This window comes from Triturus cristatus, chromosome 3_2, assembly GCF_964204655.1.
Source record: "Triturus cristatus chromosome 3_2, aTriCri1.1, whole genome shotgun sequence".
NCBI lineage: Eukaryota > Metazoa > Chordata > Amphibia > Caudata > Salamandridae > Triturus > Triturus cristatus.
The window spans coordinates 183878220-183900287 of NC_140584.1; the positions used below are offsets into that span (position 1 = coordinate 183878220).

The 22068-nt window shown below is 48.0% G+C and overlaps 1 protein-coding gene across 1 annotated transcript in view; it reads right to left on the bottom strand.

Moving 5' to 3' along the window:
• The window catches only part of CCDC93 (CCC complex scaffolding subunit CCDC93), a 1072960-nt gene that overhangs the window by 72331 nt on the left and 978561 nt on the right, over positions 1 to 22068 (bottom strand). The window contains exon 21 of the mRNA XM_085647463.1: positions 6126 to 6210. Within this exon, the coding sequence (XP_085503589.1) occupies positions 6126 to 6210 (85 nt within the window). The remainder of the gene's footprint in view (positions 1 to 6125; positions 6211 to 22068) is intronic.

Below are 22068 nucleotides of genomic sequence, written 5' to 3' on the forward strand. Positions count from 1 at the left end.
TATCTTCAGCTTTGGAGTGAGGAGAGATATATGTGTGTTGATAGAAAAGCCCAAGTCATAGAGGAGAATCAATGCGTGTTGAAGGTGACCTTTGACCAATGTCGGGGACTCTATCTGGGAGACTGTGGGAAAGGCATTTGGGTTCAGTTTGTGAGGAGGAAGTGGGGACCACTAAGCTTTCAGGTGAATGATGCAAAAGAAAGTGTAGGTCAACTGGAGGTGATCTATGCCATCTAGTTATTGTGGACTGCTGGGTCTGAAAAAGGTTTCTTTCATGCAGCCAGGAGAGAATAAAAACAAGGGCCTCATTAAAGGAGATCAAGCGTTTCCTAAATGTGGAAGATGGCAGTAACATTTCAGTAAAGATGTTTAATTTTGCATCAGCAGATAGGGTCAACTCCAAAGTATCTGCTGTGTGTCATACAACCAAAGTAAAGAAAGGAACATGTTCTGAAATAGACCCAGAGGGATAAAGGCTATCCATTTCTGATGGAAGTGTCCAGACCAGTTGCATTCTGTAAATCAAGATACAAGATTACAGGGAAGAAGGCTTTTATCGGACTCGGCCCTTTATGTGCAGTCATATTTTTTATCAGGCTTGGCAAGGGCCTTTGAACTGGACGTAAACAGATCTTCCATTTGGGGAACTCTTTGTGCCCAAGGAAGGTGTTCTGCCAAGGGCTCGTCTTCAAACATGCTTTGCCCTTTTCATTTGAAACTAGACGGATATCAGACAACTTTGAATGCTCAGAACACAATGTAAGAGCCAAATCTGAGGAAAGCATCTGTGTCAGGGTTGAAGATGGCGCTGACTCAATAGGTGATGTCATAAGAGCAGAAGCCTACGAAGGCGGGGAGTGTGGATGTGTTTGGGTCAAAGTCACACCTGCAGAATCTGACTTATCCTCTGGGAGTGACTAAGAGGGTACTGGAGTCGTCCTGAACACATTAAGCATTGCTAGCCAGAAGGCCTCGGCCCAGGTAATACAACTTAATCTTTATCAATGTTTTAATATTTTCACCGACTAAGAGGAAGATCCCATCATTAGAAAATGGCACAGGCAATCTGAGTAGTCCCAGTAGTGGGACAGTTTCCTCGAGAAAGAAGAGGATTTCTCCTTCCTTTAAAATTAAACACTTTTTTTTGTGGGAGAACTTTTGGGAGATCATTCGTTCTCCGTAGATTTACCTGAAGATGAAGGGCACCAGTGTGGCATTTCCCTGGGGCCTTGGCCAAAAATAGTTTGGCCTCCCGATCCTCGATGGGTTTGGGGTGATGAGGAGTCCGAGACTACAGCTCCATATTTTAAGCCCAGACACCATGTGTCATGTGGCTGCAACAAGGACGTTTTCTTGCTGCATCTGTGACAGAGAACAACTAGTGAACCTTTAGGCGAACCCAAATGACCTTATCAATGTTGAAATGTAGAGGAATCAGAGAAGCACCGAGAGAGCTACAGACCCAGTTGATGAGGTACAGGAAAAACGTGAACTGATGCCATCATGCGACGGGCCATCTAATATGCTCTGATGTTGTTACATCTGGAGGGAGGTATCACAGCTGAAGCTGCCTGGTGCCACCTAGAGGAGCTGCAGAGATTTTGATGGGGAAAGAGTTTTGCAGGAAAACTCTGAAGCCTGCAAAAAGATATAGCCATCATAAATGGGAACTGTAGGCCAGTACCTTCTACTGCAGTTACAGTCTGTAGGTATTCACATTTATGAACACGCAGTCTTATTCCAAAGGCTCTACAACATGCCTGCAGCTCCTCCTGTTCAGGCTCCTACTTCTTTACTTTACTAACAAATAATTGCAGTATACATTTTTCCAATTTTAGCTCCTGGGTGAATGTCTGGAATAAAACATAACTCATATGTGATATTTGCTGTTGGGTAAAGGGGCTTACATTTGGCATTATTCTAATTATGTGTGAAAAATACACATTCTCAATTATAAACAACACTGGTGAAGTCTATGGCTGTGGCCTTGGCAAGCACGCAGTTGTTTTATTTATTCATGTAAAACTGGCAAAGATATAAAACAAAGTAGAAAAATAGGGAGTAGCCCAGTAATTCAGGCACCCAAATGTAGGCACTGAATGCACTTCTTTTCAAGTGGCTGTTCGCATGTGATCAGGCAAAATGATGTCCATCACACAGCAATACAAAAATTATTGGATGAAGTGGACTGAAACACTGCTCCGTGCTGTATGCAGAAGGAAAGTTGGACTACCACCAGGAAAGAATGATGGATGAAGGAGCTGCCCGAGAGCCTCTGGATGTAAGTATTTTTTTTAAATGATGTGTTTGGAGAGACTTTTGGATCTAAAAATGTATTGAGCACACGGATCCCCTCCCGTGTTCACTAGTTCACCTCTGTAAAGTTAAACAATGTTATAAATGTATAATCGGCAATGTAACAACCAGGCCCGGTTCTAGAGGGTGGGCCGGGTGAGCGAGCCCCATCAAAGGAAGATCCTGGCCCACCCAAGGCAATTCAGAAGTGGAAAACCAGGTGCACATATTTCCTGCTGGAGCACAACCCAAAAGGCTTCTACAGCTCGAGTGTGACTCTCTGTAAGCCACAGAGTCTGGCGGTCCATTGTCATGGGCCGAATGACAATGGGGATGGCAGAGGAGGCACAGCATGGTGCATCTCCTCACATCCCAGGCCTCAGGAGGTGACTTTGGGTCCTCGGGGAGCTGCTGATGCTTTTGAGCGCCACAATTGGCTAGTCTTAGGCGGGGGACATTGCCTTTAGTCCCTCGCAGCAGGCCACAACCATCCGACAGAAAAGCTAGTCGGGGTGGGGGGGGGGGGGGGGGGGGGGGGGGAAGGGGGGGATAGGATGGGCCTAGTGCCAGCATTCTTGGTTTACAAACGGTGCAGTGACATACCAGATTGACATTGGAAGTTTCATTCTAATGAAATTCCATCAGTTTATATATTGGGGAGGGTGATGTACACAGCTAGGAGTGATAGAACTTCAGAAAAAACACCGAGGACTGAAATAACTTTATAATTAAAGAAAAATATGACCAAATATGGGCAAAAGGAAAATTCAATGTAGACAATGTTGCACTGAAAAAAATATTTCACTACCTATGTTAAGGCAAAGGGAGAGGTAAGACCTGAGGGGGGATAAAGAGAGAGAGAGACAAAAGGAAATAGGAGACGGAGTGGGGAATAGAGACAAACAGAGAGAGAGGAAAAAGAAAGAGGGAGAAATGATTGACAAGAAATGAGAGGAAAAGAGGCTAGAGGGGAGTGAAATAACTATATATAGGCACAATTAGGGAGTGAGAGAGGGAGAAAGGAGATTGGGAAACAGCAAAAGAAAAGATGACGTGAGGACGGTCTAAGTGGAGAGAAGGGTAGAACAAGATATTGGTAAAGCGAGGGTAGGAAACAAAAGTGGAGAGAAGGGCGATGGCAAAGGAAGAAAAAGAATAGTGAATGACAAAGCGAAGGATGGATGCAGAAGAGGATGTTAGAAGTTTCCTAGTCAGTAATAATAAGGAAAGGGTGAATCAAGGTGTCACACACACTTTTTAGTTCTGACCTTCCATCAGTCTACAGATTGATTTAGAGGCTGCCGATACCTAGAGGAAGTGCCAACTTAGGAGTAGAACCCAAGGAAAGGCTAATATAATATTATCCCTCCAAGAAAGGGATAGTATGGTAAAAGAAATGCCACATGTGGGTTCTCCACTGTATCTAACAATTCCTCCAGAAATAGGTGGATTTTCCTTTACCACTCAACAATAAGACATACTTTTGGTCTAATATCTACTAAAGGTAGAACAAGGTCCCTCTATTTTCCTGAATAACCTTTGAAAGCATGCAGAACTGAAAGCACAAGGACAGGAATCTATTTAATGTCTACCAGTGGCGGCTCCTCCGCCACCCCACTGCTATTTCAGCAGTGGAAAAATAAAAATAAAATAATGATAACAGGGACGTTATCATTTTATTTTTCTATGCAGGAATAGGAGCCAGGTCGGGGCTGGGCTCTGTGACCAGAGCAGAGCAAGGAATGGTTTGCACTCCTCTAGGGCCAGCCAAACCGTCATGCTCACTTAGGGCCTCATTATGATGTCGGTCGGAAACTACACCACCCGACTCCTTGTCGGGTTCGGGTCTGACCGACTTCCGATCGGTGGTTCCGCCTGATCGATTACGATGCTTCCAAACAATGTTCGGAAGACCTCCCATTGACTTCAATGGGAGCCTATGTTCCGACCGACAAAACTGGCTCCTATAGGGAAAATGGGTGTCGGCGATAAACCTTGCACCCTGTGGCAGGCACCCCATGGTGCCTGCCACACTGTGCATGGTTTTTACCGGGGGTCCCTTGGATACTCCCTCAACCCCAAACCGTAGGACTCAGGATGAAAGAGAAGAGGGCCTGCTAGGGGTCCGCAAAGTCAGTTTCCGACAGCCTTTTTGTGTTGGACAGACCGAGTCGGAAAGGCTGTTGGAGTCCGACATTGTAATCGGTCGGTAGGAAACGCTGGCCGATGAGCTTATGACTCGGTTCTGACTGACTCGGATTCTCCTAATGCCAGTCGGAACTGATTTGGAATTCTCCTTCTGACCGCGAACATCGTGATCGGTTGGTCGTAATTGTTTCTGACCAAGTTGGGCGGATGAGTTCTGACGCGGACTGGGGAATCCGACTGTCTGTCGGAGGCTTTTCGACCGACATCGTAATGAGGCCTTTAGCATGTTCTTCACTGGGCTGTGTTGCACAGCCCTGTGGACAACATGCCCAGACTCCCAGGCCGCTCAGACCAGTCACGATGCTGCTCATGCAGCGTTGCGATTGACTGGGAGAGTATGGGAGCCTGGGTGCTTACGGTGCTTTCCAGCAGATGAAGAGGATGGAGGAGAGGCGTGCAGCGGTGCAAAGGCAAAAGTACGTTTCTTTAAAAAAAATATATTATCCATTCCCACCCACTCGCCCCACGGCCACCACTGATGTCTACAGAGAATTGTCTTCTGCAAATGTCAATGTTTAATAAAGCAGCTTAGCTACTAAAGACTAAGAGAGAGGGAGGGAAATAGTACAGGGCAGCCGCGGTCGGTAGTAGGAGTAACTGCAGGGCGGTGACGTGGGGAGGGGGAGGGGCAGGGTGGGGGGTAGTAAACTATGGATTACGGAGGTTTACAGGTAAGTTAACATATACATTAATAAAACGAATTTCGTTGCGTGCACAGCATCGCATTTGGGGATGCAGTACACGCAACAAAATTTGTTTTATTAATTTATATGTTAACTTCCCTGTAAACCTCCGTAATCCATAGTTTATTATCTCCCACCCTGCCCCTCCCCCTCCCCTGCAGTTACTCCTACTACCGACCGCGGCTGGTACAGGGGCAATGGAAATGGGGAAAATCAGGGTAACTATGGAGAGAGAGAGAGAGAGAGTGAGAGAGGACAGGGAAAAAGAGATGGACAGCGAGAGAGACGGAAAAACGGAAGGGGGATATATAAAGAAGGGGATGACAATAGAGGGTTTTGTAGAATGAGATGAAGACAGAAGGAGGGAGACAGGCTGAAAAGTTGGTATGAAATATGGACAGACATACAGAAACAGAAAATCTAATAGATGTGGTCGTTGAGAACGTGAGAAACACTAGCAATTTTGAAAAGCTGCAAAGAGATGTGTGCAGCAGGAATGTTTCTGTTGCTGCACATGACCAGAAGCGTGCTGCAGTCAATCTGTATGCTACGTCTCTCCCCTTCCACAAAGCCAGAAGCGAAGCAGGGAAAGTGAATTAGGTACCTCAATGGTTGATGGTTATAGTGTTAAAATGTCAAAGTTGACAATTTCGGTACGTAAAATATTAGATTTCTGCAATACTTTGTACCACTGCCCATTCATCTTCGTGGCCCACCCATCCTTGTTAATGGCCCTCCCTGATCAAGAATCCTAGAGCCAGGCCTGGTAACAACTAAGAAAGGTTGCAGGTGAAATGCTTCCTGAGTTCATTCCTTAATAAAGCAGTCAGACAAATCAGCCTCAACTGAGATTCATATCTTGCTGAAATCACTGTCATATCAGTCAACAAGGCAGTCTTCAAAGGTTCCAGGAACAAACATAAAAACAAATATGTTTACCTTTAACCGATTCTGTTTGATTCCTTCTACAATCTGCTCCATCTGTCGCAAAAACTGCTCACGTGTTCCAGAAGAAGCCATAGCTCTGTAATGTAAAAAGACGACTTGAAAAAGCAGTTTTAAAGATCTGTTTCCATGTTACAACTATTATTTATTTCATTTTGTATAAGAATAAAACAGAACCTGTACCTCTACAAATGAACTATTTACTTACCTTTAGTAACACTCTTTCAGCTGGCTACTCTAGCTAACCGCAGATTTTTCACCTTGTGAATACCCGCGCATTGTTCTCGCATGCCAGTAGGTGGGATCATGCGGCTCCACGTGAGCTTTGCCCTAAACCAGAGGTAATAATGCAAGAGCCACTAATACATGCTACCGCTGCATGGCGATTTCTTTCTTGACTCTGTCCGCGCCGTCCGACGCAGAGCTTATTATCTAATCAAATGTGACGGTGTGCAGATATCAACAGTGGAATAGTAGATAGTGAAAAAGTCTATTCCACAGAATGAAGAGGGAGACTGGTGAGTGTTCTATAGATAGATACAGTATCCACCAGAAACAGCATTAATGAAGGTAAGTAACTTGTTCTTCTGATGGATATTTCTAACCACAGATTCCTCCACTTGTGAATCGATAACAAAGCTGTACCTCCCAAGGTGGTGTTGCAGGGATTCTGCTCATGCACAGAACTATGCGCAGGAAACCAGGACCTCAGTAAATTGCGGTGTACCAAAAACTTACCTCAGTACCCAGAACTCCTATCCGACTAGCATCAGTGTCTCATTCGTTCTCCGTATCATCTCGAAGCTACCAATGATTAGACAACCCAGAACAAGCGACTTAGAGTACTCTCAGGAATGGTGCGAATCAGAAACACCTTTTCGTTATTATTCTCATATCAGTCCACAACAAGAGTAATCAGAGACACGGTAAAGTTTAAAATGTTTATTTTTAACTACGTGCCCTAAGGAGCAGTACTTTGGCTAACATAAGCAGACAAATGATTAAAAACAAAATCATCAGCATTGTTACAACACCATAGAAAATGAAGGGAGAAATCATATTTACAAATGATAGTGGAATATAGCCACCCTCCCTTCGCTAGTAAACAAGTTTTAAAAAACTAATAGAAGGTCTCAAAGCTGTAAATATCAGCTTAGGTGAATCACATCACAGGATCAGCTCTGCTCTGTGTCTGGAAAAGGTTGTCTCGAAGAGTGTCTGAATCATGCATGCAAATGCGATATTAAAGGCACCCGAGTTTCACATCTTTGCAGCTGTGTGCGTGTTATGGCTAGAGCGTGGGCCGATCAACATGAATTCAAAAGAATACATTGTTTTTTGACCTTGACGGGTTCTGCACACAGTGTTCAGACTAAGGTCGCGGTGCACGTCTAGGGATGTGAACAACAGACCGTTCTCATGTGAAGAAAGAGCAAGCAAGCAGTTTTTCTTATAATAACAGCTACCTGCAGTGTTGTGTGCAAAAGCAGCAAAAGTGGCAAGATGGCGTTTTACATCTAAGGCGCTTATGCTAACATAGCAATGTGTGTCCATGGAACTCCGTCTCCACTACACCCTCCCTTGATCGGGCCACGAACAAAATAGGGAAGCAAAGTAGGAACGCAGAGTTCAAGTTCGATAGAGACAGAACCAAGTTCATGTATTGCCTATCCATATAATTGGTAGTGACAGTTCGAAAACGTGTTCGAAAAAGCAAAAATGTTTTAAACATCTCGCTGAGGCTTGACAGAGTCTAAATGTAGAGTAAAAGAGAAAAAGAAAATGGGTTTGGACTTGCAGAAGAAGGACTACTAACAATTTAATCCGTCAACGTGTAGGCACAATAAGTAGCAACTGCCTCCAAGAGGAAGTCATTATAATGTTCTGTAAAAGATTCCGCCATCCAGTCTAGCATAGTAAATGAACATACATGTTCTTCGATAACTGGAGCCTCTAGCACAATCAGAGGACAACTTGCATGTTCTTCAAGATAACTTCTCGCCAAGAAGTCATAAGCTGCCGCATATATATCCCAATTCCCTAGGACTCCATGTGCCGCTCCACAGGCCATAATCCCGATGCCAGAACAGTCCAACTCATGAGCCACTAAGGGACTCAGTCAATCATAATCCGGGGCAGGAGACGCCGAGTTCGACAGGCACAAATCCAGAGCCCATTCGAATGGACAATCTAGGCAATGGAAAACAGGTTGAACGCAAGTAAAGTAGGAGAACTGGAAGTACAATCCATAGGCTACGCTTAAAGCGGCCAGTGGTAATGTTCCATAGTATTCTAGAATCCGGTTATGCAGTTGAAGCAGCCGGGGCAGGCTGTCGTGTGATACATATCGTGCAGTCATTGCGCAGCAAGCAGACCAACAGGAGCACACCAGGAGTGAGGGCGAGAATCAACGGAAGCCCGCCGAAGACGCTGGAAAAAATAGAATGAAAAAATGCTGGTATCACACCAAATATTGTTTGGAAGGAGGTCACGAGGCCGGAGCACACAACTTTGAAAAAATGCACTAAGCCAGTTGTTGACGAGGCATTGAATATAGTATGAATCAGAGCACCGAAATGACGGGGGAGATCAGTATTCAAAAGCGCATGCACCTCGGTGTGGGTGTTTGCCACATGAAGGACGAACGTTTCACGAGACGAAGTCAGTGCGACTTCTTTTTGAGACACTAGAGCCCTTATTCTGCTCATCTTGTTGAACTCTGCTTTCAAGGTTGGGATGGAAGGCTAGATGGATACATCTAGTCTCCCATGCGGGGGCGGGAAAAGGACATTTTTACAGCAGACTACGCGTTGTGAGACAGTTACAATGTACGGAATACCCACTAGCATCCCGCAGCACGCCTCATTATTTAAAAGCAAATAACTACCGTTCACTAATAATGTAAAAGTGGGCGTAATTGCTAGCACAGGATTTCCCTTCAGAATGCAAGCTAAATTTGGTGCCTGAACATTGCAGGCGCCTTGCAATTGGATGTGCCTACAGACTATTGAGTGATTAGGTGTCGAAGTGCATTCCTCTCCTTTCAAATAAACCCCTTTACCCTCTCTCATGCATCTGTATGTAAATGGGAGTGTTAGAAAAACACTCCCACACCGGAAGGGTGGTGGTGTTCTCCCAGACATACACTGTGGTAGCTTGGCTCGAGTGGTCAGGGGTCAGGCACCGTGCTAAGCATACGTCATACCCACACAATAACCATGCGTGCATCCGTTCCAAAAACGACACTACACCTTAAAAATTATACTGAAAATATATCTCTTTATCTTCTCTTCTCTTAGTTGCTGATTAAATAAATAGTAATACAATCACAGTACACGAGGCTTTTCCTGTGGAAGGGTAAGTCAAATAAATAATACTTCAACGATTCAATAAATAAGGTAGATCATAAATATTCAAGGCATAAATATAAGTGCATTACATAAAAGGCAATTAAATATTATGAGGCAATAAATACTGCGAGACAATAAATACTGTGCGACAATAAATACTGTGAAACAATAAATACTGTGAGGCAATAAATACTGTGCGGCCATAAATAGGATGAATACAATAAATACAGTGCTCTCAATAAATAATAAAAGCCAACAGTGACACTTGAAAATCAGTTCACATTCCTGAGGTACTATGGGATGATTTGGCCCAATCCCAGCTTGTAGAGTTTTGGATGACCTGAGGGGTGTACTACTTGGCTTGGACAAGGCTGAGGCCTAAACTGAGGTAGATCAAGGGGGAATCTAGAGATCTGGCTCTCCCACACTACACAACCCCTCTGTATTAGTCTCAGCTCGCCCCTGGCACTATCAAGCTGGTTCCAGCACCTCTCTAGCCCCTAGGATGGTCTCTTAGGGCTCCACAGGGCCTTAGGCGCCCTCTATTCCACTTACTGCCCTTTTTATGAAGTTCCGACGCCGCTGGAGTCGTGTCGACGCCGTGAGGCGGTTCCGGTTCGATGTCGGCGGCCTCGGCTCAATGACAGTTCTGGTCGACGCCGGGAGGCGGTTCCGGTTCGATGTCGGCGGCCTCGGTTCGATGGCGGCCTCGGTTCGATGTCGGCTCCGGTTCGATGACGTCGGGAGGTCTTGGCTCGATGTCGAATTCCGGCGGCTCCGGAGTGCGATCTCCACTCCCGACCTCCGGTGCTACTTTCCTCAGGTTCCGGCGACTCCGGAGTGCGACCTCCACTCCCGACCTCCGGCACGATTCTCTTCAGGTTCCAGCGACTTCGGAGTGCGATCTCCACTCCCGACCTCCGGCCCGCTTCACCTGAGTCTCCGGTGACTCCGGAGGGCGGACTTCACTCCCCCGTCGACGCCGCACACTCGACCTCAGGTGACTTCCTCCTCGACCTCGGGTGTCTCCACGACCTCCGTCCGCGCCCTCTCTCGACCTCTGGCGGCTCCGGGTACGACGTCTGCTTTCCAGTCAGCGCCGCTTCTCCACCTCGGGCTCCAGGTCTCCAGGCTTCTCGACGTCGGACTTCAGGAAGTTACCAGTAACCAGGTCAGGAACTTGCTGTTCTTTACTTTTAAGGCCTGTTCCGGCTGTCCAGGTCCTTAAGATGGTTTTTCTTGCTTTCTCCCACACAGGGCTCCAGGCTGGGCTCAGTCAGCAGGGACTAGTATCAAGGGTAGGTTTCTGGACCGCACTCCAGGCACAAGTTTCCACCCCTGCTGCCTCACTCCTTCCTCCTTCAGTTCTGTGCTCCTCTCTCTTCACCAGTCAGGTGCCAACTGCTGCCTTCCAACTGCCAACTGCCAACTCTGAGCTGGCTTCCCAACATTCCAAACCTGCCTCACACTGTCACAGGGTTCTAGAATGTTCTGGAAGGTACTAGTAGGTTCCAGTGATGTCACAGGTGACAATGGGTGGCCACCATTTTGTATCTCAGGCCCTCAGACAGAAGTTCCAGGGGTAGGGAAAATGGCTCCCTGACCCTGCATCAACACTAAAAAGTCTGGTGGTTCCCAAAAAGGAAAAATTCTAACAGGGTTTGAGGCAAAAGTGGGACAAAATAAATAATGATGAGGAGGGACCACCCAAAGGGCTGACAGGTCTAACACGCGTCCCCCCCAGCTGAAAGTGGGGAGAGCTACCCAACCCCTTGGGAGTTCTCATCACTAAGGCGGAAATACCTTGAGAGACCGTCTGCATTGGCGTGGTCCACTCCAGGCCGATGTTCCACCTGAAAGTCCATTCCCTGTAAGGAGATAGACCACCTCAACAACTTGGGATTCTCCCCCTTCATCTGCATCAACCAACAAAGGGGTCTGTGGTCGGTCTGAACTAGGAAGTGCGAGCCAAACAGGTATGGCCGCAACTTCTTCAGAGCCCATACCACTGCAAAGGCTTCACGCTCTATTGCACTCCACTTCTGTTCCCTGGGAAGTAGTCTCCGGGATAGGAAGACCACGGGTTGATCCAGACCCTCTTCATTGAGTTGCGATAATACTGCCCCAATGCCATGTTCCGATGCATCTGTCTGGACAATGAACTTCTTGGAAAAGTCTGGGGCCCGTAAGACCGGGGCCTTGCACATGGCTTGCTTCAGCTTCACAAAGGCCTGCTGACAAGCCTCCGTCCAGACTACCCGTCGAGGTTGCTTCTTGGACGTAAGCTCCGTGAGGGGGGCCACGATGGTACCGTAACCCTTCACGAAGCGGCGGTAGTATCCGGTGAGGCCCAAAAATGCTCGGACCTCAGTCTAAGTCTTGGGGGGTTCCCAGGCCATGATGGCCTCGATCTTCGCCTGGAGGGGTTGCACCGCTCCCCTACCCACCAAGTGTACAAGGTACACTACCGACCCCTGCCCGATCTGGCACTTGCTGGCCTTGATCGTTAATCCAGCTTGTCTCAGGGTCTGGAGAACAGCTTGCAGGTGACGCAAGTGATCCTCCCAGCTGTTACTGAAGACGGCTATGTCATCCAGATAAGCAGCAGAGAAACTCTCCATTCCAGTGAGGATCTGGTTCACCAGACGCTGAAACGTGGCAGGGGCGTTCTTGAGCCCAAAGGGCATCACACAGAACTGGTAGTGGCCATTGGGCGTGGAGAAGGCTGACCTTTCCCTTGCTCCATCAGTCAGAGAAATCTGCCAGTACCCAGAAGTAAGGTCAAAGGTACTTAGATATTGGGCAGCTCCCAGCCGGTCAATCAATTCATCCGCCCTAGGGATCGGATGAGCATCAGTTTTGGTTACTGAATTCAGTCCCCGGTAGTCCACACAGAACCTCAGTTCCGGTTGGCCACCCGGTGGTGCGGCTTTTGGTACTAACACCACCGGACTGGACCAGGGGCTGCTGGAAGGTTCGATCACTCCTAGCTCCAGCATCTTAGTGACTTCACTGTTAATGCTGGCCTTCACCTTGTCTGACATCCGGTAGATCTTGGACTTCACAGGTGGGCTGTCTCCTGTGTCCACGTCATGGACGCACAGGTGAGTCCTACCCGGAACAAGGGAGAACAACGAAGAGTACTGTCCCAGGACCTGGCGGCAGTCCTCCTACTGTTCAGGAGTTAGAGATGGGGAGAGAATCACTCCCTCCACCGACCCATCCTTCTCTTGAGACGCAAATAAATCGAGGAGAGGCTCGCTTTCCACGTCCTCTGCTCCGTCAGTCACCATCATCAAAATGACTTCGGGCCTCTCGTGGTGGGGTTTGAGGCGGTTGGCATGCAGCACCCGCAGGGGCTGGCGAGGGGTCTTAAGATCCACCAAATAGGTAGCCTTACCCTTCTTCTCCAATACCTCAAAGGGTCCTGACCAGCGATCCTGGAGGGCGCTAAGCTCTCCTGGTTCGATCACCCACACCTTCTGGCCAGGCTCCAACTCCACCGGGTGAGCGTTGTGGTCATACCACGCCTTCATTACTGCTTGGCTGGCCTCCAAGTTGTCAGAAGCTTGCTTCCACAACTTAGCCATTTGGCTCCGGAAGGCCAGCATGTAGCTCACCACGTCCTGGGGAAGCTTTCTGGGAGTTCTTTCCCATCCGTCTCTTACCAGGCTGAAAGGTCCACGCACAGGGTGCCCATACAAAAGCTCGAAGGGGCTGAAGCCCACTCCCTTCTGTGGCACTTCCCTGTAGGAAAACAATAGACAGGGTAGGAGGACGTCCCATTTCCTCCGCAGGCTTTCAGGCAGACTTCTAATCATGCCTTTCAAGGTTTTGTTAAACCTCTCCACCAGACCATTGGTCTGGGGGTGGTAAGGAGTGGTGAACCGGTATGTCACTCCACACTCCTTCCACATCGCCCGCATGTACGCTGACATGAAGTTGGTCCCCCTGTCGGACACAACTTCCTTGGGAAAACCCACTCGGGTAAAGATTCCCATCAGGGCCCTAGCCACAACAGGTGCTGTAATGGTCCTCAGAGGTATAGCCTCTGGGTACCGTGTGGCATGATCCACCAAAACCAGGATAAACCTGTGACCAGCTGTAGTAGGCGGATCTAATGGACCCACAATGTCGATGCCCACCCTTTCAAAGGGGGTGCTAACGACAGGAAGTGGTTCCAGGGGAGCTTTCAGCTTCACCCCTGTTTTCCCACTGGCTTGGCAAGACACACATGTCCGGCAGTAGGTGTCGGACGACACTTTCATTTGAGGCCAATAAAAGTGTGGGACAAGACGGGCAAAGGTCTGGTCTTGCCCCAGGTGTCCTGCCAAGGGGATCTCGTGAGCCAACTCCAGAAGGAAGGCTCGATAACGTTGAGGGACTACCAAGGCTCGTGACGATCCATGTAGGGGTGCCTTGGGTTCACTGTAGAGGAGGCCATCCTCCCAGTAAACACTGTAGTTCCCTTCAACGTTCCCTGCTGCCTGGGCTTCGGCCTGTCGCCTCAGTCCCTCAAGGGTAGGGCACTCCCTCTGGCCCTTGCAGAATTCCTCCCTGGTCGGCCCTCCCTCCACGTGCCACTCGGCCGGGATGGGTAGGTCCTCCAGTTTGGTAACATCCCCCACCGCGGACTCCTGGTCCACCACCTCCGGTGGCCTATCCGTCACACGGGGCGCGGATGCCGAGGCAGGCTCCTCCTGTCCCCGGTTCTTCCCTTGGTCGGCAGCTGGCTGGGCCTTTATTCCAGGCTCCAGCCGAAACGAACTCCCTCTCCGGGTAGTCGCGGACCTTGTGCTAACACAGGCCCAGTCAGGTGTACCCAGCATCTCGGCATGAGTCCGGTATTCCACCTCCTTCCAAGCGTTGTGCTCCATGTCATTCCCCAGCAGACAATCGACTGGCACGGCAGGGCTTACGGCAACTCGAAGTGAACCTGCAACCCCTTCCCATTCAAATGGAACCTCGGCCACCGGATAGTGGCCGGTTCTGCCGTCAGCCATCGCGGCTGGGTGGAGTACATCGGGAATCACCTGCTCTGGAGACACCAGTTGGCTACGCACCATAGTCATACTGGCTCCTGTGTCTCTCAGAGCCTCCCCTCTTTGGCCGTTGATGGTGACCCACTGCCCATACTTTACGGTATTTGCGGGCACCTGGATCTTAGGAACCATCTCCCGTTCTCCCAGGGACACTAAAGTGACACCCGCCCACTCCCTTCCCTTAATTAAAGGCATCTACTCCCCGAGCACTACACTAGCTACTCCGGGGGCCTTTCCTCCAATGGGAGGGGGTGGTCGTTTCGGGCACTTCGCATCTCCCTTATAGTGTCCAATACCACCGCACTCGAAGCAATGGACAACCCTTGGCTGCTGACTCTGGCCAGGATTAGGGTTTCTGGGTGGGTTAGCCCTAGGGGTGAATCCTGTTCCCTTCCCTGGGAAACTATTTTGGGGGCCTTTAGAGAACTCCTTTTTCTTTTCCCCTCCCTCTTTCTTCTGGGGGGCGCCCTGTCCGGCCTTTTGAGTATCCCCTCCAGTCCCCCTTGTGGACACCCGGGTACTAGCCCAAATGTCCGCCTCCTCAGCAAGCTTCCGGGGATTGGTCAGCTTGCTATCCACCAGGTGTTGACGCAGTTCAGGGAAACATTTTTCGAGCAGGTGTTCCTTCAACATTAAATCAAACAACCCCTCGTAGTCCCTCACCTCACTGCCCTGAATCCAACCCTCTAATGCCTTCTTTGCATAGTCCAGGAAATCCACCCAATTCTGTGTGCCCAGTTTGGGGCTACCCTAGAACTTCTGTCTGTATTTCTCGGGTGTTAGTCCAAACTTTCTTACGAGCGCCACTTTCATGGTGGGGTAGTGGGTCTGCTCATTATGCTCTAGGGCCAATAAGGCATCCCTACCAGCTGGAGGCATGTACTTGTACAATCCCCCTCCCCAGTACTTCTCTGGAACCCCATGGGCCCTTAAAGAGACCTCATAGGCCGCTAGCCACTTGACAATATCATCCCCTGCACTATAGCTAGCTACTATGTCTTTCGGCAGATAGGGCTTGGGTTCCCTGGTGATCTCTCGGTCTTTGCTGCCACCATTAGGAACAGTTTGTGCCCCGACTCGTAAGATCTGGAGATCCATCTCCTTGAGCCTCAACTCGTGAGCCATCCTCCGTTCCTCCTTTTCTTTCTCCAGCTCCGCTAACTTCCATGTGAGCTGTCTTTTCTCCCTCCGGTCAATTAACTCCGCTTCAGATAAGCCCCCGCTAGAGACAGTGCTGCCCTTCCTGGAAAGAGTTTTGGGCCCGCTAACAGGTTCTCCACCTCAGGTTGGTACAACCCAGCCCCCTCACTGTCAGGCTCTCCATCCCTGTCCTCCTGCTCAGCCTTACTCTCCCGTCGTGCCTCCCCCCAAGCCCTCAAGCTGGTCTGGAGTTCAGCCTTCTTGGCACCTGGGGGACAGTACACCCCCTCTCGCTGACAGAACTCTCTGAGTTGGGCCACAGCATAAGTTTCCACATCTTCTAACACAAACTCCATTTTGCCCACTCAGAATAAAGAAGACAGGTGTTTACAGAAGCTATGCAGGGGGGTACCTTTTATAATACCTCCTCCCACCACCAGAGTAAATTTGAAAAAAACAAAAACTCACAATTAGGAAGTCCGCTTGGAGAAAACTCCCGGTGTAGGCCTATGGACTACCCACAGTTATTGTCGAGTATACGTAGGCACAGCTCTATCCCACCACTGAACACCAATTATGTTAGAAAAACACTCCCACACCGGAAGGGTGGTGGTGTTCTCCCAGACATACACTGTGGTAGCTTGGCTCGAGTGGTCAGGGGTCAGGCACCGTGCTAAGCATACGTCATACCCACACAATAACCATGCGTGCATCCGTTCCAAAAACGACACTACACCTTAAAAATTATACTGAAAATATATCTCTTTATCTTCTCTTCTCTTAGTTGCTGATTAAATAAATAATAATACAATCACAGTACACGAGGCTTTTCCTGTGGAAGGGTAAGTCAAATAAATAATACTTCAACGATTCAATAAATAAGGTAGATCATAAATATTCAAGGCATAAATATAAGTGCATTACATAAAAGGCAATTAAATATTATGAGGCAATAAATACTGCGAGACAATAAATACTGTGCGACAATAAATACTGTGAAACAATAAATACTGTGAGGCAATAAATACTGTGCGGCCATAAATAGGATGAATACAATAAATACAGTGCTCTCAATAAATAATAAAAGCCAACAGTGACACTTGAAAATCAGTTCACATTCCTGAGGTACTATGGGATGATTTGGCCCAATCCCAGCTTGTAGAGTTTTGGATGACCTGAGGGGTGTACTACTTGGCTTGGACAAGGCTGAGGCCTAAACTGAGGTAGATCAAGGGGGAATCTAGAGATCTGGCTCTCCCACACTACACAACCCCTCTGTATTAGTCTCAGCTCGCCCCTGGCACTATCAAGCTGGTTCCAGCACCTCTCTAGCCCCTAGGATGGTCTCTTAGGGCTCCACAGGGCCTTAGGCGCCCTCTATTCCACTTACTGCCCTTTTTATGAAGTTCCGACGCCGCTGGAGTCGTGTCGACGCCGTGAGGCGGTTCCGGTTCGATGTCGGCGGCCTCGGCTCAATGACAGTTCTGGTCGACGCCGGGAGGCGGTTCCGGTTCGATGTCGGCGGCCTCGGTTCGATGTCGGCTCCGGTTCGATGACGTCGGGCGGTCTTGGCTCGATGTCGACTTCCGGCGGCTCCGGAGTGCGATCTCCACTCCCGACCTCCGGTGCTCCTTTCCTCAGGTTCCGGCGACTCCGGAGTGCGACCTCCACTCCCGACCTCCGGCACGATTCTCTTGAGGTTCCGGCGACTTCGGAGTGTGATCTCCACTCCCGACCTCCGGCCTGCTTCACCTCGGTCTCCGGCGACTCCGGAGGGCGGACTTCACTCCCCCGTCGACGCCGCACACTCGACCTCAGGTGACTTCCTCCTCGACCTCGGGTGTCTCCACGACCTCCGTCGGCGCCCTCTCTCGACCTCTGGCGGCTCCGGGTACGACGTCTGCTTTCCAGTCAGCGCCGCTTCTCCACCTCGGGCTCCAGGTCTCCAGGCTTCTCGACGTCGGACTTCAGGAAGTTACCAGTAACCAGGTCAGGAACTTGCTGTTCTTTACTTTTAAGGCCTGTTCCGGCTGTCCAGGTCCTTAAGATGGTTTTTCTTGCTTTCTCCCACACAGGGCTCCAGGCTGGGCTCAGTCAGCAGGGACTAGTATCAAGGGTAGGTTTCTGGACCCCACTCCAGGCACAAGTTTCCACCTCTGCTGCCTCACTCCTTCCTCCTTCAGTTCTGTGCTCCTCTCTCTTCACCAGTCAGGTGCCAACTGCTGCCTTCCAACTGCCAACTGCCAACTCTGAGCTGGCTTCCCAACATTCCAAACCTGCCTCACACTGTCACAGGGTTCTAGAATGTTCTGGAAGGTACTAGTAGGTTCCAGTGATGTCACAGGTGACAATGGGTGGCCACCATTTTGTATCTCAGGCCCTCAGACAGAAGTTCCAGGGGTAGGGAAAATGGCTCCCTGACCCTGCATCAACACTAAAAAGTCTGGTGGTTCCCAAAAAGGAAATATTCTAACAGGGTTTGAGGCAAAAGTGGGACAAAATAAATAATGATGAGGAGGGACCACCCAAAGGGCTGACAGGTCTAACAGGGAGTGACCAAACTTCATGCAGGAAAGCAGTACCCAATGGTTCATATCTGCCTAGGGCATAATGTTTCATACATGAACTGAACTTAAACAATGGAAACAGCAAGGTGATCAAACCGTGGATAAGCCACACAGCTGAGTTCGATTCTGCCACAGAGAAAGGTAAAGGTTCTAACTTTTCAATATGCAGTAATGAGTATGCTGCATCTTTCATGGACATGAATTGTTGTTTTGCAGTCAGATTAAATGGCAGGAATAAAGATGATGTATTCATGTAGTCCCAGGGAACTTTCCCAGCCTTCAATGTTTGCAAAGTCCATGCAAACTGCATAATAGAACGCAATTGATTTTGACCATGGTATAAAACAGACATATCATCCTGTACAATATCCACAACAGATGAAACAATATTATCTAATGTATAAATTCTGGAAGAAAGGGTGTTAATGCTATTATCGATGATAGCTACCACTTTTTCCAAATTTGCTTGATCAATAGCTCTTAACCTGGAAGCAGCTTCAATTTGAGATAATTTCCAAAGTTTGTTATAAATAGCATACACCCATCTTTTAGACCTGCCGCCCACTGGACCTTTAACAAAATCATTCAAATCTACTTTGTCATTTAGTTTTGATAAATGAAGTTTAACAGATACCAAGGTGGAATGTTGCAGCCAGTTCTGACATAACTTCCCCACAGAATAAGCAGTAACAGAATGGGAAGATTCAAATCGGGGGTCCACTCTAACCTGTGTATAGCCAGGGTATAGACCCAAAAAATGATGTAGAAAGAAATCCGAGCTCTTCTGCCATATCAACCATCCTTCAGGATCTAAGTTGGAAATGTTGAAGGATGTATTAGTAATAAATGACTGCAACGCATCAAGGGACAGATCTGTGTGATTCTCCCATCTTAGATAAGTGCCCAGATCAGGAACAGAGGGGGAATTCATCTTTTTAGAAGTAGCCAATCCAAAGCAGGTGGTTGGAAAAATGGTAGAATTCAAAAACAAAATGTGGTTTGGGATAAAGCAAGCACGATGCAGAGCTTCTGTACCTTGTACCTGCCATGCATTAGAATCCCAAACAGATTTAAGCTCAATGGTATCTATCCACCGCTCATAGCCCCCAATAGCCAAGTCATCCATAAAGGACTTGGAATACAATAATTTAGTGTGGGTCAGTCTAACTTTGGAAACTGACTCGGCCGCCACTTTAAAATAAAAGGCTTCAGGTTCAGATACACTGAGATCAGTAAAATATGTAAATTTGTTCACAAGAGTTTTGGAGCTGCCTTCAATAGGCGCTGGGCAATGTTCCCATTGCGTATAATTGAAAACATTTCTAAATGTATTCGCTTTATGCAGGAAATGATTGCCATAGTGTTGTTAGCAAAACAACTCCCCATAATTAGCTGTGTCTAAATATAAATCTTCAGCATCAAAAGCAGCATAATATTTCAAATCAGAAAAAAGAGCCTCTACGGCTTGGACATCCCAATCATCAAAGCGGATGTTTTGTTTAACAACATCCCCCCATAGAAACACGAAGTACATTGGGGACATTAATCACCTCTGTGGGACCATGAATTTGAAATTTAACAGCATCCCATACAATCTCATCCAACTCAGGCCAGGCAGTAATATTCACAAAAGTCTGGTCCCTTTTCATGATGTGCGATGAGGAGTGGGAGGCCAACGTTCCATCAATTAATCTAATTGCAGATCTTTCGGTGAGATAGTGTTCATTTACTAGACGAAAAAATACCACCACATATCCAATGGACTTAAACAAAAAAATAGTTATGAGTACCAGCCAAATGTAAGTCCAAGGGGGTATTAAAAAATGTTTTTTAAACCAGGCAGCAAAAATAGAAATTTTCGATGGGGCATTGGAAGTCATAGAGTTAGTGTCAAATGAAAAACGAGACTGGCCAACTGTACTTGACTGTAAAGCAGGCAACAACACATCTGTGGGATAAGTATACTCAGTATCTTCAACTGGACCACCAGCCGGTGGAGGCAACAAAGGATTAGTAACTGTATGCATCTCGATGGCAATTTCAGGCTTGGTGGTAGTTGCCGGAGCCAAAACAGAATTTCTCAGCATTGCTGGACAAGAGACCGCTGGAGTCATACTAAGAAGAATCGGCCACTCGCTGTAGTTTTACATTGTCAATGGAGATGTACCTGTTATCCTTGCGACCAGGAAGTGGAGGTAAAATGACTGTTCTTGTACCCTGCACGCCAAGCACTGGAACCGGAGCACGATAAGAGGGGCCAAACTCCTTCTTGTTCTCCACCTTCTCAGGGACCAGGTCACCAACTCGAGGTAGCCAGCCGACTACCGGAATCTGAAGTGCAGTATCAGTTGTGGAGGGCAAGTGTTCCTTTGCAAGACGGTCTCTGGTCTCTTGTGGATTCTGTAATACAGTCATCTACGTCGTAGGGTGCGGCAGACGCCGCCATGTCTAGACCATCAAGGTCCGGGACAAACATCTTTATGCCAAAGAGCATTTCGTATGGGGTCCGCCCACCCAGAGACCCTCTAGGGAGATTATTAAGTGCACGTTGAACGCTATACAGATGGGCCAACCAGTTTCAGCCAGTACCTAAAACCCTAGCTGTCAGGGACTGCTTTAAGTCACGGTTCATTCGCTCCACAACACTATTGCCCTCAGGCCGGTATGGAGACGAAAATTTTACTTGGACCCCCAAAGATCTCATGGCTTCTTTGTACGCCTTAGAGGCGAACGCAGGACCTTGGTCAAAATGAAGGGTACCACATGCGAAAATTCCCACAAAGACACGCAAATCCCTGATGACAGTTCGAGCATCAGCACTCTGTTTTGGCCATACCCAAAGAAAACGTGTGCACGGATTCACTGCAACTAAGATGTACTTATATGCAGTATCAGAGGAGAATGGACTGCAGTGATCTAAATAAACACACCCAAGTGGTTTATTAGATATGTACAACTGTGTCTGTGGTGGGCGCGCAGCAGTCGAAGGCTTAATCTGCTGGCAGATGTCACAATTAAGAACATAAGCATGAGTCTGTTTATACAATCTGCGCCACCAGTAACGTTGTTGTAAGAGAGTAACAGTCGCCGAAACGCCGGCATGGGCAGAAGCCATACCCTCGTGGGCTGCTGTTATCAAGGAAAGTCTGCAGTCCGCGTTGGGAATCAATCAGTCACCAACGTTGTTAATTCTCACATAGGGAACTTTATCAGGACTTAAATGATAAGAGTATTTAGAAGGGAAACCTCTAGGGTAATCACTTCCCTTCTCTGTTGCAGCAATAGCTGCCAAGATGTCATCATCAATATTACTTTTGGATCTTGTAACTGCTGCTACTAGACATGTTGCCACTGCTGTTTTCGCTGCTTCGTCAGCTAAGCTGTTTCTGACAGCGTAGACACCAACTCGCTGGTGTCCAAGAGTATTAATTACATTCACGAGAGGCAGATGTTGTTTAAGTTCTGAGACTCGAACTCAAAGCATTTTATGCTTGATTGTGCTACCTTTGGAATCACGATACTCATTTTGAGACCAAAAGAATACATTTTCGTTAAAAGACTAGACTGAACACAGTAAAAAGAGTCACTCACTATAAGAGTAGTAACTCGAGGATCAGCAAACTCCAGTGCAAGCACCAGAGCACGTAGCTCTGCCAACTGGGCGGTACAATCACCTAATGACTGCGTGTGCACGACATCAGATTTGAATTCACCATTCACGAAAGTCCCAGCCACTACTGCACAGGCCGCTGAGTAAGCATGCTTAGATTCCGTCGCCGGTTGCACCGAACCGTCAGTATAAATTATACAATGGTAATCCTCAAGCGGGCGCAAGGAC